The sequence below is a fragment of the Bos mutus genome, chromosome 5 (genome assembly GCF_027580195.1).
Source record: "Bos mutus isolate GX-2022 chromosome 5, NWIPB_WYAK_1.1, whole genome shotgun sequence".
Taxonomy (NCBI): Eukaryota; Metazoa; Chordata; class Mammalia; order Artiodactyla; family Bovidae; genus Bos; species Bos mutus.
This window is the reverse complement of record NC_091621.1, coordinates 40,313,638-40,332,727: the sequence shown is the minus strand read 5'-3', so window position 1 is coordinate 40,332,727 and position 19,090 is coordinate 40,313,638. Positions and strand designations below refer to the sequence as shown.

Genomic DNA, 19,090 nt, shown 5'->3' with positions numbered 1-19,090 from the left:
ATAGTTACTATACACATTGTTCTGCCCTTCATCTCACATAAAACATGAGATGATTATTCTATAGCAACATATAAAAATATTTGTTGTATATATAACATATATAATGTACATTATACATATATGTGTACTATATATGTATAGTTATTATATAATGTATCATATATATACATTATATATAATGCATACATAAATATATGTGTATAATGTTTACAGCTTCATAGTATTCCATTGTGTACCATAGCTTATTCAGATCCCCACTATTGATAGTATTTGTGACATTTCTAGGATTTTTACCATTAAAAATAATGCCACAATGACTAACCTTGTGCATGTATTATTTCAAGTTTGTGCAGAGGTACTTTTAGTATGAGCACTATGTGTGCGAGTATACTCAGTTGTGTCCAGCTCTTTGTGACCCCATGGACTGTAGCCTGCCAGGCTCCTCTGTCCATGGAATTTTCCAGGCAAGAATACTGGAGTGGGTTGCCATTTCGTACTCCAGGGGATCTTCCTAACCCAGGGATCAAACTCCTGTCTCTCACGTCTCCTGCGTTGGCAGGCAGATTCTTACCACTGTGCCACTTTCAGGATGGATTTCTTAAAAACGTGATTGCTAGGTTAAAGGGTGAATGCATCTATTTGCAATTTTGGTAGATAATACAAAACTCCCTATAAAATAGATAACTAATAATGACCTGCTCTACAGCACAGGGAACTCTTCTCAACACTCAGTAAATGACCTATATAGGAAAATAATTTTTTTTAAAAAAGAGTGTGTATGTATATATATATATCTGATTGCTGTACAGCAGAAACTAACATAACATTGTAAATCAGCTATACTCCAATAAAAAAGTTATGAAAAATAGGAAATTCCCCTCCTTAAGGGCTGTACAGTCTACACTTTTCACCAGTAGCATGTCAGTGTCTTTTTCCCTAAAGCTTTGGCAACAAATTGTTCTCTCAAATTTTTGGATTTTTGCTAGCACAGCAAGAAATTCTATCCCAATGTAATTTGCTTTTCTTTTTTGAATGAGTTGACTGTGTTTTACTATTTCAAGAGCCACTTGCATGAATCTTTTTAAACTATCAGTTTATGTCTTGTGCTCATTTTTCTACTGGACTTATGTCTCTTTTTTTAGGTCTTCCCTGTAGCTCAAATGGTAAAGAATCTGCCTGCAATGCAGAAGACCCAGGTTTGATCCCTGGGTCGGGAAGATCCTCTGGAGAAGGGAATGGCAATCCACTCCAATACTCTTGCCTGGAGCATCTCCTGGACAGAGGAGCCTGGCGGGCTACAGTCTGTAGGATTGCAGAGAGTCAGACACGACTGAGCGACTAACACTACGCTATGTCTTTTTATTTCTAGAACACCTTTATATATTAGGGAGATTAACTTTTTCTATAATAGAGTTGTGAATATTTTGTCCGGTGAATTCTTTGTTTTTGATCTTACAGTATTTGGGCCATGAAATTTTAAAAAACTGTGTGTAAGGAAATATATCAAGTATTTTATTGATTCTAGATTTTGAGTCATATGAATGCTTTCCCCACTACCCCCATGGGTATATATACGGAAATCTACACGTTTTCTTCTATAACTTGTACAGTTTCCAATTTTGTTGTGTTTAATTAAGTGATCCATGTGGAGTTTATCTTGGTGTGCAGTATAAGCTACAGATACAAGTTTATCTTTTCCCAAATGATACAGAATTGTCTCAGCAACACTTATTTGAGTCCATTTTTCATTATTTTGAAGCATATAATACATTTATTCTTGGATTGGTGCCTAGACTTTATATCATGTTCCCCTGGTGTCTGTCTATTTATGCACCAGTTCTACATCCTTTTAAGTATGAAGGCTTTACAGTGTTTTACATGTCTAGTAAGACTGGCCCCTCCTCATTGCTCTTCTTTTCAAGGTTTCCCTGGCAGTTTTTGTTTATTTTTTCACAGGAGCATAAGCATCCATTTTGCTAACTAAAAAACAAAAATCTTGTTGAAATTTTTATTGACATTATATTAAATTTACGAATTCACTTAAGGTGTGTCTTTCATTGGCTTGAGTCCACTTTTGTGTCTTTGGGGAGTATTATAAAATTTTTCTCATATATTTTTACATATTTCTTCTTAACTTCATTCCTACGAGTTTTGTAACTATGGTTGCTATTAAATGGGATGTGAATATTCTCTGCTGTGGTACCTTCTAACTGGCTAACTGGTTCTTCCCTGTTTCCATGAAGCTTACTGACTTGTGCAAACTGCCTTTATGTCCTGCTATCTTACTGAATCATCTTTTGGTTTGCAGCAGCTTTTCCATTTCATTTTCTAGACACATCATCAGATTATCTACAACTCTCATGCATTTAATTGCTTTCTTTGTAACAAGGCTGCGGCAAATACCTTTAAAACCATGTTTGATGTTATAGTAGTTGTGGATAGCCTCGTTTTGTTTTAGACATTAGTATGAATGCTGCTGGTGTTTTCCCATGAAAATAGTAAGATAAGCAAGAGATGAGCAAGATAAGCAGCAGTTGGTAAGCACGAGACCTTGTGATGCTAAGAAAATAGTCTTTTACTTCTCGTTTGAAAGTTACTTTTACTAGGAATACATCTTGAATTTTCTCAAATATTTTTCCAGCACTTTGGTGATAATTGCAAGATCTTTTCTTCATATATATAATAACATTTTAAAACATATTAATATATTTCCTAACATTGAACCCTATTTATATTCCTAAAGCAGCTGACCCTTGGTCATGACATTCCATGCTGTTTGATTCCATTTGGTAATGTTTTACTTAGGCTATTTGCATTGATATTCATAAATGAAATCAGTGTGTCGTTTTCCCTTTTGTACAATCTTCATCAAATTCTGGTTCCAATGTTACATTTATTTCTTTAAAGAATTTTTGAAGTTTGTCCTTCTGTGGTTTGGAATAGAATTGAGGTTATAAGTCTTTTACTCAAAAACATAGAGAACAAACCAGTGAGGATAGGGAAGCTGGTAGAGACAAGATAGTGGTAGGAGATCAAGAGCTACTATGTATAAAATAAATAAGCTACAAGGATACACTGTACAGCATACGGAATATAGCCAATATAATCACTTTAAATGGAATATAATCTGTGAAAATATTGAGTCACAATGTTGTGCACTTGAATCTCATATAATATTGTAAATTAACTATTATTCAATTAAAAATAAAATACAGGTCCTTAAAGAATCCCCTTTTAACCCATCTTGGATACTTTTAGGAAGTCTTTTAAAAAATATTCTATCTAGGATTTTAATTGTTTTCAGAGGGATGACTGGTCTAAATAAGCAATTACTTCTTTTTCCTGAGGAAAAACTCCCACCTGCCTTTACCATATTCTACTGCTTCTAATCTTTCACGAGTGTTCAGTTATCATCTTTAAGAAGTCTCTGAATACCCCCAACCCCGGGGTTATGCTAAGCTGCCTCTTTTCTGGGTTTCTTCTGGACATTGTTCCTTCTTGCAAAGCTACATTATATTGAAGTAATCTATTAGTGGTATCATTATTTTCTGTGAGCCGAACGTTTCTTGCAGATGAGGGTCCTGTATGGGCTTCAACTTTTTCACTTCCAGGGTCTAGTGTTAAACACAGTGGCTGATATACAGTAGGAGTCTCAGTAAATATTTGATAAACTGATCTTTAATCAGATTCTCCCAACACTCCCATACACACTCACCACACATAACCTGCTTATTCTTCAGTTCCTATCTTTGTAAACAGCTCCTCAATTCATTCATGAGCTCATAGCGAAACTCTAGGACTCATTCTTGGCAAGCTGTAACCACTCCAATCCAGCTTGTAGTCAATCACCAAGTTCTATCAATTCTGACCTTAAAATATTTCAAATGAACCCACTCCTCTCCCTTCCTGTGGCCACTACTCTGGTTCAACTTCCCATCATTTCTTGCCTGCATCTCTTAATTGTTCTTTTCTCTATCTTACTCCCTACTCTGTTCCTTCTGTAATCCATTCTTCATTATAAAATCAAAGTAATTCTTTAGAAGCACAGCTGTGATCATGTCACTTGCGCAAAATCTATCCATAGCCTCCTATTCTTTGGGGATAAAGTTTAGACTCCTTCACATGTCCCACAAACCCTGCCTGGTCTGCAGCATTTGCACCTTTCTAGCCTCAACTTGTGCCCCAGCCTACTTATTATGACCTCTTTGGTTTCTTCCAACTTCCTAAGCTCTTTCCCTCTTCTAAATCTTTGAATTCTCTTTTCCATTTGCTGGAAGGCCCACTCCCTACACCTCCTCCCCACTTTTCATCTGGCTATATCCATCTATCTTCCAGGTCACAGGGAAGTTTTCCTTACTCTCCCTGTATGACTGAGGTCTTCTATTGAAAGTCATATTATCCTCCACACTTTTCCTCTATGTAACTTATTACTATTGTCATTATTTAGGCATTCAGGTGATTTTTTAACATTCATTTCTCACACTAGGCTATAATTCCCATAGAGACAATGAACATGTTGACCTTATTTTCAGCTGTATCTTCAGCATCTATTATAACAAACAGCAAAGTAATAGGGTTAAATAAGTATTTGTTGAATGAACAGATGAAGGAAGGGAGGAAGGGGGGAAAACCTATTAATTACTGAACTCTGAGTTAAGAAGCCTGAAGGAACAAATGCTCTATTTGCCCTCCAGGGGGAGACATACTCCTACTAGAAGTAGCACAGGCCTGAAGACGGCTCAAAAGTATGAGATTAACCATAAGTTGTTTCGCAACCCCCTAAAACTGATTCAGAGAGTCCAGTCATTTCCTTGCTAGTTGGATTCTCCAGATCAGTATGAACCACCCACTGAAACCAAGCAAGTGGGCACTTCCTCTGTTAACTTCCTTCCCCTGAAGGATTTTAAAAATTCTCCTGCTGGAGTTTGTCTACTCCTGTCTTGGTTTGCTAGGAAATCTACCTGCGCACAATCTTGGAAAATCTTCTCCCTGGAGGAGGAAATGATAACCCACTCCAGTATTCTTGCCTGGGAAATCCTATGGACAGAGGAACCTGGCGGGTTACAGTTCATGGAGTCACTAAGAGTCGGACACAAATGAATGACTAAACACAGCACCTTTGTAATTTGAATATTATCATTAAAATTGTGACTTGTATTTTTACTTTAGCATTTTTTCAAAATCCTTCAGGCAGTCTTTCTTTATAAAGTCTCAAAATTAGCAAAATCATTCCTATACTGGAAAATATTGGTAATCTGTAGGTTCAAAAAAATAATAAAATATTGACGAAAAGCTGATTTAAAAAACAGTGATTCATAAATTTCCCTAAGCCTTGGAGAAATTTAAAAGGAAAAAGGAGAAACAAAGTTTGAATACTGAGAGCACGTCTGCCTTTGAGCAATCCTGAAAGAAGCCTTGTTTAATCCTGATGACATGTCTTGGGGAACTACCCCTGCTGCACATTAATGCTGTTCTTTTCCTCCCTGAACTACTTTCTCTAGGACAAGGTTTGTAAAAAGTTTCATGAGGTTTACATTATACCTCCCCAAACTTTTTTTTTCTATTTCAAAAATCTTTCAACTTTCCTTGTAAATGCACCACTGACTTCTTTCTCAAGGTCAGGGACCAGTACATAGAGGCATTCTGCTACCCCAGGCTTTGATAAATTGGTTCACTTAGTTCAATTCCGTTTGCATTTATCCACTACCCCAAACCACTGCACGTTTGGGGCTGTGCTGTGGGGAGAGGTGAGTGCAGGAAGTCTAACTGCCTGCAGTAGAGGTGCTTACAGTGTAACTGTGGGAACCAGACATTTGGTAACCTCCTTGAACAAATACAAAGGTGACATAGATAAGGACCAATATTTATATAGTTTACAAAACCACTTTTCACAAATATGACCTAAGTTTTATAAAATTAACTGTTGGGGTAGGTGTTGTTACCCTCATCCTATTGTTCAATCATCAATAAATTGAGGCTTAGGTGTGTAACTTGCTTAGACAAATAAGGTAAATAGAGCTACTATTAGAACTGGAACCCTGGTCCCTATGGTATTTTCGTGGATATTTCATTATTTCTAAATTAAGGAATACACTACAAGTGATAACCCCTAAAATTAAAGAAATTCAAAATAGAGAAAAATGCACTATTATACTAATGAAAGACAGCTATTTTTCCCAACTAGTCTGACCTTTGGATCTTACTTTTTCACTCTACATTGTAAATTTTGACAGATGCCCTCTCTTTCCTTTACTCTTAGGGTCTCTCAAACTTCCTTTTGGTTCTTTTCCTTTGGTGATATGAAAAAGCTTCTTTGGAAGGAATCTCTTCTTACTTAACTCACCTTTCTCTAGGAAGCGTGTCAGGAAAACTTTTGTCTCAATATTTGCGAAACAGCCCCTGAAAAAGGATGAGGCCTTTTTAGACAAAAGAGTTATTGATGCGTTCTGGCCAGAAGCCAGAAAACTGTTGTGAAAGGCTTCATGTTACCACTTAGAGAAGTGGCAGGGCAGAATTCCTCTCCTCCAAGAATTGCCACTCTAGAGGACTGCACTCAGAAGGAAAGGGTTTGGAGCCAGCTGGTGAAAAAAAAGGAGTTTTTCACTCCAAAAATAAACTGCACAAAAAGCTCATGGCTGTTAAGTTGATGCAGTGCTCAAGGAGCAAGACATCAAGATCTGCAAGCTTAATGGCATCTATCCATGGAGACTGGATGCTGATACATGCTGAACGGTGATAGCAGCAATCACTACAAGCAAAACATCATTATCAAATTTCAAGTTCAAGTTTATGCCAAGGTCTGAAAATAGGATCACTGGTTGTACTGTCAGTCAACATCATCTAATGAAGAGTTCTTCAAAACAGAACTAGAACTAGCAAAGGTGAGAAGAAAAAATAAAAGTCTTATGAGAAATACAAAATATTTTTTTAAAAAAACTCAGGGAATCACTTGTCATCAAAGCATGAAGATCAGAAATAACAAACTGAAATTTATAGAGATAGAGTTGGGATATTGAATGCAAGATTCATGGGATATTATCCAAACGCCAGTTTAATTTTTTAATTTTTAAAATTAATTTTTATTAAAGTTAGTTGATTTACAATGTTGCATTAGTTTCTGCTGTACACCAAAGTGAATCAGCTATACATACACATATACCAGTCTAATTTTTTTACTTTTGCTATCTTTTAAAAAGATTTATTTGGAGGGGATAATTTTCTCATGCCCCTAAATGAAAAACTGAGCAGATTCTCTGACTTTTTGGCTTATTCTTTAATAATGTACAGTATTTTAAGTAATGGCCACTTTAAGTTAAAAAAAGAGAGAGAAAGAGAGAGTCGATTTAGTAATTAGAATGTTTCTAGTCCAAGATGGCAATCAAATCTTTCAGTCTTCATTCTAAGATGCTAGTGTAAGCCCTCTTCCCCCCTCTCCCATGTAAGTCCTGCCTTCAGCTTTCTCCTCAACTTGCCTCCTTCTCCACTGCTGCTGCTGCTGCTGCTGCTGCTAAGTCGCTTCAGTCGTGTCCAACTCTGTGCGACCCCATAGACGTTCTCCACTAGCTAACTGCTATTTGATCTGCTGTGTGAAAGTGGAAGGAGGCAGGACAGCTAAGGGGATAGGGAAGTTCTGTTTTGACAGGATTGGTCTATACAACTGGGTCTGACAGATGGGTGTTTTTGTGCTTTTAGAGGTTCTTTGGAGATTTCCATCATTAGAGACCTCTTCCTTGAGTGCCTTTGGTCTAGACAGACATAAGTGTTTGCCTACAACAACCTCTGTAGATTCTAGGATTCCTGTGTTCCTCTCTAGCTTCTGCTCACTGGGTACCTCTACACCTCTAGTCAAGTCTTTTGAATGGGCCAGCAGGCCTAATGCTGACTGTCCTCTGCGTGGCCCACATCAGGTCCAGGACAACATGTGCACATTTGTCATCCCTACCTAATCTGGGAGTGCTGGTGAATCCCAGGGCAGTCACCTATAGTTTATGGCCACTGCCTTCTTTAATTTATATACAAGAGTCAGTGCAATTCTCTGTGTTTTACAACTAGGAAAAACAATTCCCAAACTCTTGGGTTCCACAGAGTGCCTCTTTAGGCTTGAGAAGATGTAGCACCAGCACTACCTCATTCTGGGTGCAACAGGAGCAGGATTTGAACAAAACAAACACAAGAAACCTCTCCACAGACCCTCTTTCTCTATGCTGTCTTGATCTTACCACGAAGTAGAACTGTCCTTCAACATCAACTTTGTACATAAAATTTTAGTTGAAATATGGTGATCTTTAATTGCCACTGACTATTCTCAATCCTTGATAATAAGGAAATGTGTCTTTGTATCTCTGTCCTCCCTGCATTGCTGAGCTCAGAGCCTGGAACAAAGTAGGTGCCCGATAAATGTTTGCTGAATATATGAATGAAAGGGTCTGAAACCCACCTTTGATTTTGCAGTGGATTCTCAGAGACTCTATAACGTAACATATGGATAGGCTATTTTTCACTCCCTTGAATACTAAGCATCCCTAATTTATATGATGCTTGGTGTTTCCCAGAATCTGTATACTTTAGCATTTAGCAACCAAGAAATTTTAATGAATGAGATAATGACCAGGGGAAATTTTCATCTTTTTTTAAGGAAGAAATGGATACATAAATGAGATTGTTCAGGTTTTTAGAAAACTTATGGGGTGTCAAGTCAAACCTCAGAAAAGATTTCTCCTAAAGCTGTGGGTACTATGGATATTGTTTGAGTGGTTTATTTCAAAACCCTAAAGCTGGACAAAACAACAAAGAAACATAAAAAATAGATTTAAAATACCTAGCAAAAATGTTAATGTGTCCTGGCAGATGGGTACTGTCTTTCTTGTAAGATGCTTTTAGAGGTTCTTAAACATAGGTAATGCTATAAAGAGTTCATCATTCTATTTGACTTAGCTTTTTTGTATGCTTGATCATTTTCATAATACAAATAACATTTAAAAATGAAAGCTTGGAAACAGCAGACTTTATCCTGTTTTGGAAAGTAGGTAAAACTATTTTTTAAAAAAAGACAAAAATGGAACAGAAACTATATAGATTTTGCCATCTTATAATTAAGGTTTCACGGGTCAGATTAATACACACCTGCCAATGCAGGAGACATAAGAGACTCGGGTTTGATCTCTGGGTTGGGAAGATCCCCTGGAGCAGGGCATGGCAACACTCTCCTTCTCCAGTATTCTCTCCTGGAGAATCTCCATGGACAGAGGAGCCTGGTGGGCTACAGTCCATGTTAAGTTGCTTCAGTTCAGTTGAGTCGCTCAGTCATGTCTGACTCTTTGCGACCCCATGACCAAAGCAGCCTTTAGTCCCAGAGTCTGGAATTGGTGGCTTGCAAGTTGAATGTTCCCTCTAAAACTTTTCTTTAAAACAAATATTGCCAACATTTGCAATTCATATTTTTTAAATCTAGGTTTCATCTCCTTTTGAAAAACTTAACTGTCTCACCATAGCAGAGTGGTAGGAGGTGGGGGACACATTCCTGCCCAGAAAATTATTTTTGAGTTTGGAACTCGGGAGCCTCGCTGAACCTTTCCAGTTCGCCATTTCCTCACCGATAAACAGAACTTTCTGGGCCCTACTTCACTCTCAAACTGGTAAAGTACTGTTTCTCTGAGCAAGCTTTGGGGAGTGGCTGAAGGGTAGATATAGCACTTAGTCTGCCTGTATGGTCTGCTTCACTCTGTGCATGGACCACTACGTGCCGCTGGCTTTGAAATGTTTGCTTTGCACGGAAAATTCTTCACTCGGAGGTGTCAGCATCTCTGGTTGGGAAAGGTTAATGTTAAGCATGTACATCTTTTTTCAGCCCTCAACATTTGGACTAGTACTCCTCGAGTGCTTGTTTATCTTTAATATACAGAGTGGACAATGCTCGCAGAAGCATAAATGCGTTCCAATATTTTATGAAAAATGCTGGAAGTCTCTTATTTGCCAAAGATACTTCTCACTAACAGCTTAGTCTCCAAACCAATAGAATCAGTGTCCCAAGTTTGGGAATATCTGGAAAAGGGGTGTTCAGGTCCGATTATCAGATGGGGACAGTAGGACGCAGAGGAGGGTTCGGATGAACTTGTTGCAAGCCTGGTCCACGTAGGCACAACACCCGCCAGAGTCGGGCCAACAGCCAGCAGCCGATGAGCTCCTTGCCCACCACCGCCACAGACCGAGCCCCGCAGCTGCTGCCGAAAGCGCCACATTGCGCCTGCGCAAAAGCCTTTGCCGCGGCTAGAAAGTAAACTGATTAAACCCCGGTTAGACGGAAGCGGCTTCGCACGTCTGCGCAGGCGCGTTCCGCCTTCGGACGGTGGTCGGTGCGCAGGCGCGCATCCCAGTCGTCCAACCTGTAAACAGAGCAGCCCGCGGGAGACAACTTCTGCTTCCGGGTCACGCCTTGACAGCCGCTTTCACCACCCAGGTCAGCTCCACGGTTCGGTGAGTGTCGCCCCGCGGCAGGAATATCTGCAGTCTGGTACCTAACCTCGGGCACCACGCCCAGTAGCACTTCCACTCCCCGCTCACGATCTGCCAGCCTTCGAGGCTGGGATCTCGTCCCGGGCTTTAAGGAGATCGGGGCGAGGATTGGTACGCCTTTGGGGCTCCCCGGGAGATTTCGTGACCCCCCATTTCAGTACCGGCCCCGCGAGACCTCCTGGGATTGCTGTGGTCTTTGCGGAGCCCGTGCGGAAAGTGACACCACACGTCTTCGCCCTCCGTCCCCTAGACTCGGCTAGACCTAGCTGCCGCGAGCCCCCTCAGCTGGTGCGGTGGGGCGGGGGCGCGCCTGGCCGGGTCGCGGGCGTCCCAGCCTGTGGGCGAAAGCCCGGCCTCCCTAGCACCAGAGCTGCTGAATGTCGCCTCTCCCCTCCTTTGCTTCTAGCTTCGCATTAAGAAAAACCCCTTGGTGTTTTCTTCGGATCCGAAGTGGAAGAAAATGGGAGAGAGGGAGCTTTCTGCTCCAGCAGAGGAAAGGGGCCACAGAGGGTCAAACCGTGGACAGGCTGCTGTCTGGCGATATGTTGAGTCTAGATTTCGTGATCCTTCCTGACAGTGAATGTTGTCAATGTGCCCCGAAGTTTCACTCTTCAGCAGGAGCTTTGAGGCAGCCGCAGAGGACTAGTGGTTGTATTCTCAGTTAGGATTTCTTAGCCTGGAGTCCAAGAAAGCTCCGAAAATGATTGCAAGGGTCTAGTCTTTTTTTTTTTTTTTCAGATTATCTTGACCCAGAAATGGTTAACAGAACCACTTTGGGCTAAGCCTTCCACTTTGGATGCTCTTTTTGTTCTTGGAATCGCTGACTCAAATGCGTCTGTACCTTTCCCCCTTTTTCCTTGCAACAATGAAGTGTAAGATACAGACTCTTGTCTCTGAGGAGTTTCGTGGCTGTTGCAAAGATTAAAACGTATTCCAAGTCTAAACTATTTGGAAAATTTCAGAGGCATATAAACAAGTGTGTAAGCTTATTAAGAATAAATAAGCTTTGTTCTTAATAAAGTAGGGAGAATACCCTAATTTGAATCATTGATACCTATGAATTGATTTTTCAGTTCAGTTCAGTTGCTCAGTCGTGTCCGACTCTTTGTGACCCCATTGACTGTAGCAGGCCAGGCCTCCCTGTCCATCACCAACTCCCAGAGTTCACTCAGACTCACGTCCATCGAGTCAGTGATGCCATCCAGCCAGCTCATCCTCTGTCGTCCCCTTCTCCTCCTGCCCCCAATCCCTCCCAGCATCAGTCTTTTCCAGTGAGTCAACTCTTCACATGAGGTGGCCAAAGGTTGATTTTTAACTTCCATTAATTAATACTATATGTATTTTAAACAGATAAATGGCTACCCAGTAGCAAAATGGAAGAGTTTATAGTATTACTACATAATGTATAAGGGGAGAGTCCATCACAGAAGTTACATCATTTGAAATGACCAAAATAATTTTAGTGTTTTTCCCTTAGTAATCATCATGTGCATAAGATGTCTAATTACTGTAAGTCTTAAATTTTTCTAGGGTCCTAAGTAATAAGCTTTACATTGATTCAACAAATATTGAGAACCTGCTGTGTGCCAGGCACTATTAAAAATAACACTGTATTTACTGGCAGGGAGCTTGTGGTTTGATAGGATCCTGGATTCCTAAATGGTTACACCTAGAGAGCATACCATGCTTTCTTTACAGTTTTTGATATACGCTTTTTCATAGAAATGCTCTGCCTTCTTTGCTGTAATCTTTAATGTTCCCCAACTGGTATATGGCTCTTAGAGAGCCAAAACTTTTTATCATAGTTGAATTTAAGTATTGTTTTGATTGTGTTGTGTTTAGTCACTCAATTGTGTCTGACTCTTTATGACCCCATGGACTGTAGCCCACCAGGTCCATGGAATTCTCTAGGCGAGAATACTGGAGTGGGTTGCCGCTCCCTTCTCCAGGGGATCTTCCAGACCTGCAAATTCTTTATTGTCTGAGCCAATATTGCTTTATTTTCTTCTTCCAACACAGAACTCAGGTCTACTTCTCAGTTGTCACAAATGGCCAATTATTAAATTTTTAAATTCATTTTTTCACTCTTAAATCTGCTTGTTTTCCTGCAACTGCAAACATATATCATTAGTCAGAACTTTTCAACTTTTTTCCTAATTTTATATAGATGACCCCAGAGTGATTATACTTTGGCATTCCTTCCTTATTTTAGAATTTCACCTCAAAAACTTCTCATTTTTTCTTTGCCATTTTAAACTATTTCACAGATGGCTTGTCATCATTAACATAAATGCATTTGTTCTGTTTCTTCTCACAGGTAATAATCACTCCTATACCCTTTAGTCAATCAACCAGTATTTATTAAATAGCTACTTTTTGTGAGACTCTGGCTGGCCTGAGATGGTCTGAAGAAGTAGAAGAGGAGAACCTTGCCTCCCAATTGATTACAGTTTAGATGGAAAAACAGTATGAACATAACTATACTGCAAGGTCAAATGTAACAAGTAACCTAAAGGGGGTGCTGATAATAAAGACCACATAGTTCAGAGGAGGAAAACAGATGTTTTGTGAAATCCTTGGCCTTTACAGGAATCCCTTTCTTGGCTTGGTCTTTTTTAAACCATAAGGAGCTCCATGGGGAGCTTGGAGCATTTGGGGAAGTCCTGTGCTAGATGAGGTCAGAGAGTAGAGCCGGGGTTCCCAGGGTCAGAATCCTTTAGTCCAGTTTACCCAGCTCCCTCAGCAACTATCATATTCTCCTTCTTGTGATTAGGAAAAATGGTATTAATGAGTCACTGACTCTTTGAAATCTGGTTTTACTAGTGGGAAGGCCTTGGAGAACCCTGTAACCCTAAGGACAGGTGTGCTCAGTGGTATTGTGTATGCCTAAAACATCTTTGTTTCAGGCAGTTTGGAGCATGTGAACGTACTCTGAGCCTTGATGAGTTCCAGTATGTGGTATATTATGCAGAGCATTCAGAGCAAATACTCTCTCTCAGAGCGCTTAATCCGAACAATCGCTGCCATTCGCTCCTTCCCACACGACAATGTAGAGGACCTCATCAGAGGGGTGAGTGTACTGGGCTGACGCAGGAGTCCTTGGGGAGGTGAGGTGGGAAAGTTCCTGGGGAATCCTAATGGATTACAGATTTGCAGCTCTGACTCAGCACAAGATCATGGAGTTTTTACAATTTTTACAATATTCTAAAGTGTATTAACCATTAACATATGTTTTGCTTCTCCCTCTTCTGCCTTTCACTTTGTGCAAATGATATTTTTCTTTGGGAATTATGTTCTAGATAACCCTAGTTTCATGCTCTTTGTGAAATCTCTCTCTGGGTATGGGCATATGGGATTCAGCAAGCTCAAACTCTTCTACACATGTTACGCTAAGGGAAGAAGGAGGAAAGCAAAGCATTAGTGGTTTTCAAACCCTTGTAGTTTATAATAATAATTACATGGAGGGATATCACTGGCCTTCTATCCTAACAACAGCTACCACTTACAGTTCTATAGAGATTATTAATCCCTAAAATGCATGGTAATTTTTGACTTAAGGAAACACTTTAACTGTCTGCTATCTAACCAGTACTATTCTGTACTTCTCTTAAATAGCTAGTATCCTGGAAGGGCGTTGATGCTTTTCTGTATATTATTCCTGTTGAAGAGAAGTTACAGGGTAATTTTTTTTTATCTCTAGAGAATGTATCCAGATGGCTACTTCTATACATTCTTTTGAACAGCTCTAGAATCCTGGTTACAGCCTAGAGCTCTGTAGCTGCTTCAGAGTTGTGTGGCACAGCTGTGAGAAGAAAAGTCAGACAGCATTAGCTTGTTCTTAGCAAAAGTGGTATCAGAAGACTCAGCAGTAGAAACTTTGTCACATTCTAATTCCAGCTCTGCTGCTGAGTCATTCTGTGACTTTGGTCAGACCGTTGTATCTCCAGCTCCTTCATCAGATATGAAACAGAAGTACCAGTGGGGGCTAGGTGGCAGAGAATGCTGATACCAAGGGGCCACTTAGTTTATAAGTATATGCTATATACGTTTATAAACAAAGACATAACATTAAGATGACCTTACTGTTAGTGACGGTCATCTGTCAGATGGCAAGAAGAGCATGCCAGTTCTCCTGGCTTCTCTCTGAAAGATGCATTCCTGACTTTTTCAGAGCACGGTAGCCAGAGAAAGTCTATTGCTTTTCCAGCTTTCCTGCCTGGTGATAAGGTTCTACTGCCTTTACATGCAAGGTTATGTCCTTAGTGATGTCCATCCCCGTGGCCATCTTTCAGGCTAACTTGTGGAGAAACTCAATGACTTGATCTAAGGCATCGACAGTTCCTTTCATTCATCTTCAGTGCATTCAGTGTATTGGTTGCATTCAGTGTATTGGTTTGGATATTGGCATTGTAATTTCATTTAATTAATAGGAATAGGCACTGGGGCTGGCCGTATATTTACAATACAGTCAGAGCTAGAGCCCTTCCCCACCCCCACCCCAGACATTGATCTGAGTCTTGTCCTGCATGGTGAGCCAGAGCTGAGCACACCAGTTGAAGTTTCCTTCTGTCCCTAGGGAGCAGATGTGAACTGTACCCACGGCACGCTGAAGCCCTTGCACTGTGCCTGCATGGTGTCCGATGCGGACTGTGTGGAGTTACTGCTGGAAAAGGGAGCTGAGGTAATGTTTTTTAACACTGTCACATCAGTGATTCACTAAAACTTGGGCTTCACACTTCCTTAAAATGTTTTGTCTCTTTTCCTATCTCTTCCCACCTTCTTGCTCCCACCTTCTAGGTAACTTTGGTGTGGCCAATATTCAAACAAAATGTAATGGTAAATCATCCAAAGTACTTCATTCCGTTGCCTTTCTTTCATACACTGACCATGGCTCTGGGAAGAGGTAATTTTTATCTCCCGTTAATCTCCCAGCCTTCCTTCTGGGATTGTTTATATTTCTATTCAGTCCTCTTTTGATTGTTCAGTCCCCTCAACCCTGATTCAATCTAAACCACTTGAGACTTGCCACCAGCGTGCACTTCTCACATGCATGTCACTGGAAAATAAGTCAGTGGGTCAGTCCCTTCCTCGGGATTGAGCTACTTGTGCTCTTTCTGCCCATTCATTTTTTTCTGTTTTACCATATCTTGTTACCGTCTTTCTAATGTATCTTAACATTAAAAAAAAAAAAAACATAGATTAACTTTTATTGGCATTAGCAAGAAGCAGCGTAGTATAATGAATAAAAGAAGAGAGAGTCTGAACCCAGACTTCATGGATTTGAATTCCAGTGTCATTTCCAGCTTTGTGATGTTGAACAGGTTACTTAACCTTTCTTTGCATCAGCTTCCCCATCTATAAAATAAGGATGATAAATGGTGTATTCTTCATAAGGTTGAAACTGTTTAGAACACTGGCATGTAGTAATTATTATACTAAACGAGTGCCTGTTAAATAAATAAAGTAGCAGTTTTGACAACTTTTGTGGCATCTTCAGGGTGCACAGGTTGAGGCAGTCATTTGAATAAAGATGCCATGAAGCAGGTGTGCAGGCCCCAGACATGCTGGTGGGTAAGCCTGCTCTAGGTCCCCACCTCCACACAACCATGCTGTTCTCTGCCTGTCATGAACTATCTTGTAACTTTTGTGAGTGACCCTGAAGTGAAAGGCAGTGATTAATAGCAATGATGAAAGTGAGACTATCCCCAGGGTGAGGGGGCAGTTTTTAGCTAAATAGAAGATTGAAGATTAAATATTTCAGGGGTGGGGTTTTTTTAGTGCATTTTATGGGGGAGAAAATTCACTATTTAAACCTAGGATTTAAATGAAATCTTTGTAGCCTCCAAATATTATAGGAGATGCTGAGTAGCAAGCCAGCAGCTTTTCAGCATCAGAGGATTTGTGCTCTTTCCTTGGCATGCTTTCCTCCAGATTCTCTCATGGCCCCACAAAATACGTTTGCAGGGGGCTGACTTGGATAAATAGTTCTGAGCTGCTCTGTGTGGTTAAAAACACAGCAGAGCTACATGGACAGAAACTTGACTTCATTATTTTTCAGTCTGGTTGCCATTAGCCACAGGATACAGAGTGAGTCAGGATAAGTAGAATAATCCAGAACCTTTACTCTGGCCAGTATGTTCAAGCTGCCTTCCAATAAATGTCTTTCAGAGTAGTTACAAGTACTTAGACTTCTTCTGTTTCTTCTCCCTTACTGTGTGGTAGAGGTCCTAGGGAACAATAAATAAGAATGTGGCAGCAAAATCCTAGATGATACAGGCCAGTTAACCAGTGGACATAATAAAGAGTGTTGGTTGTCTGGGGACTATTGTTTTCCTACTTGCCCCTCAGCTCCATCCTGAGCACAACTCCCTGGGAATTGCTTGTTGACCTGCATGTTCAGAAAATTACATAGCAAAGACAGTGGCTAGGCACATGCAAGCCTCTTTGCCCGCCCATCGTCCATACACTGTAATATAGTCACTCCCTCTTCACAGGTGAATGCCCTGGATGGTTACAACCGAACAGCCCTCCACTATGCAGCTGAGAAAGATGAGGCTTGTGTGGAGGTCCTGTTGGAGTATGGTGCAAACCCCAATGCACTGGATGGTAACCGAGACACCCCACTTCACTGGGCAGCCTTTAAGAACAATGCTGAGTGTGTGCGGGCCCTCCTAGAGAGCGGGGCCTCTGTCAACGCCCTGGATTACAACAATGACACCCCGCTTAGCTGGGCTGCCATGAAGGGAAATCTTGAGAGCGTCAGCATCCTTCTTGATTATGGTGCAGAGGTCAGAGTCATCAACTTAAAAGGCCAGACGCCCATCTCCCGCCTGGTGGCTCTGCTAGTCAGGGGACTTGGGACAGAGAAAGAGGACTCTTGCTTTGAGCTCCTCCACAGAGCTGTTGGACACTTTGAATTAAGGAAAAATGGCACCATGCCACGAGAAGTGGCCAAAGACCAGCAGCTGTGTGAAAAGCTGACTGTTCTGTGCTCAGCCCCAGGGACTCTAAAAACACTTTCTCGCTATGCTGTGCGCCGGAGCCTGGGACTCCAGTATCTGCCAGATGCCGTCAAGGGCCTGCCTCTGCCAGCTTCTCTGAAGGAATACCTGTTACTCATAGAATAGCCTGGAGGAGACGTCAGGCCGGCAACTCTGCGTAAGGTTTTGCCCTGTAGCACCATCTGTCTTGGAAAACAGGAAAAGCAGTTGTTCCTGTTGTGTGGTTTATATTTCAAGGCAACATGTCACAACAGTAATCTTCACATCACCTCCCCTCCCCAAACCAAGCAAACAAACAAAAAAATGTCCCTCACTTTTGTTTCTGTTTCTTGCTTACTGGGCCTTTTATATTGCACCCTGCAAAGGAAGAGGTCTCCCCAACCCTCATTAGGGAAAGAAATCAACAGTGGGACTGAATTTCTCTGGGCAGATGAAGAGTACTTTTAGCATGTGCGTTTGGTTTGCCTTTGGGAACATGATTAACTTTCGGAAGAATCCCTCTAGAAACATTTTAATTGATCTGTGAAGAAGTTTAAGAAAATTCCAGCTAACAGCTGCAGCCCAAAGATGAAGATACTACCGCCTCAGATGGTGCACAGGTTCAGAACTGGGCCAGATGTCCCTAGAATTATCCCTGGGCATTCAAAAGGGACTGGCCCCTTCTTACCACCGAAGGGAAGGGCAGTTTTTGCTCCTTTTCCATGAGTGTGCCCAAGGCTTACAGTAGTTCAGCAATGTTATTTTAGAAAGATTATCTTGCTGCTGTCCATATAGTAGGAGATAGGAGGTTCTAAGCAGTCCTAAGAACTTTTCTTCGAATGCAGTTCTTTCTCTTCCTGACAGCCAGTGGGCTTGGCCGGCTCTTGCTGCACCCACCATAGAGGGAGGTGTCTGCTCTAGCAGGGGAGGACGTGGGCTGGGCTGCCTTTTCTCATGCGTCTTTCATTCACTCTGCTAAGAGTTTGGAGTTTGTTTTCAGTTGTTTTGGAAACTTTGCTTTTTACTGATCTACACAAAAAGACATTGGTGGTGTGGGTGGAGTTAGGGAGTGGGGGAAGAGCACTCTTAAGAGCTTCCTCTGAGATGACCCACCTTCCCAAAAGAGATCTGTTTTCGTGAACAATACTTAGTCTAGGTACTCTTCATGTTCCTAAGCTAGATCAAGTTGTTGATTCTAGATGACCTTATGCAAATGTGAAAGACTTTTTTTTTTTAACTGATTGGGAACTATAAATAAAAATGAACAGAATCTGCTGACACAGCTAATTTGAAAAAGTATGTCTGCTTTTGTCCTTTTGTTATTGGTGTTTTTTGCTCACGTACGGAAAAAAAAGGAAATAAAAAGGTCTAAAAGCAAGTTTGGAAATTTCGACTGTTCCTACTTTTCGTTACATCATCGTCCCGAGTCCCAGTGTCATCTCAGGCTGTCATACCACCTGCATAGGCTGTTTTGAAGAATCAGTGATAATGGTGCTTGATATTTATTAATTTCTCTTCCCCTTAAAGAACTGTACAGAGAACATTTGGCTGCTTTAATTAATGTTGGACTCTGACAAGACTTCTCGGTCATTTTTTAG

The 19,090-nt window shown here is 40.9% G+C and overlaps 1 protein-coding gene across 3 annotated transcripts; it reads left to right on the top strand.

Moving 5' to 3' along the window:
• Positions 1-10,324: 10,324 nt before the first annotated feature.
• ASB8 (ankyrin repeat and SOCS box containing 8) lies at positions 10,325-18,791 on the top strand. 3 transcript variants are annotated; one of them, XM_014481352.2, is made up of 4 exons: positions 10,325-10,473; positions 13,419-13,582; positions 15,089-15,193; positions 17,007-18,791. In XM_014481352.2, exons 2-4 carry the CDS (start codon positions 13,454-13,456, stop codon positions 17,637-17,639), a joined length of 867 nt encoding a protein of 288 aa, XP_014336838.1. In that variant the 5' UTR covers positions 10,325-10,473; positions 13,419-13,453; the 3' UTR covers positions 17,640-18,791. The 3 variants fall into 3 exon arrangements, with proteins under 3 accessions (XP_014336838.1, XP_005905532.1, XP_070226789.1); XM_005905470.2 differs by having other exon boundaries at positions 10,335-10,473; positions 13,423-13,582; XM_070370688.1 differs by lacking the exon at positions 10,325-10,473 and adding an exon at positions 11,251-11,384 and having other exon boundaries at positions 13,423-13,582.
• The last annotated feature ends 299 nt before the right edge of the window (positions 18,792-19,090 follow it).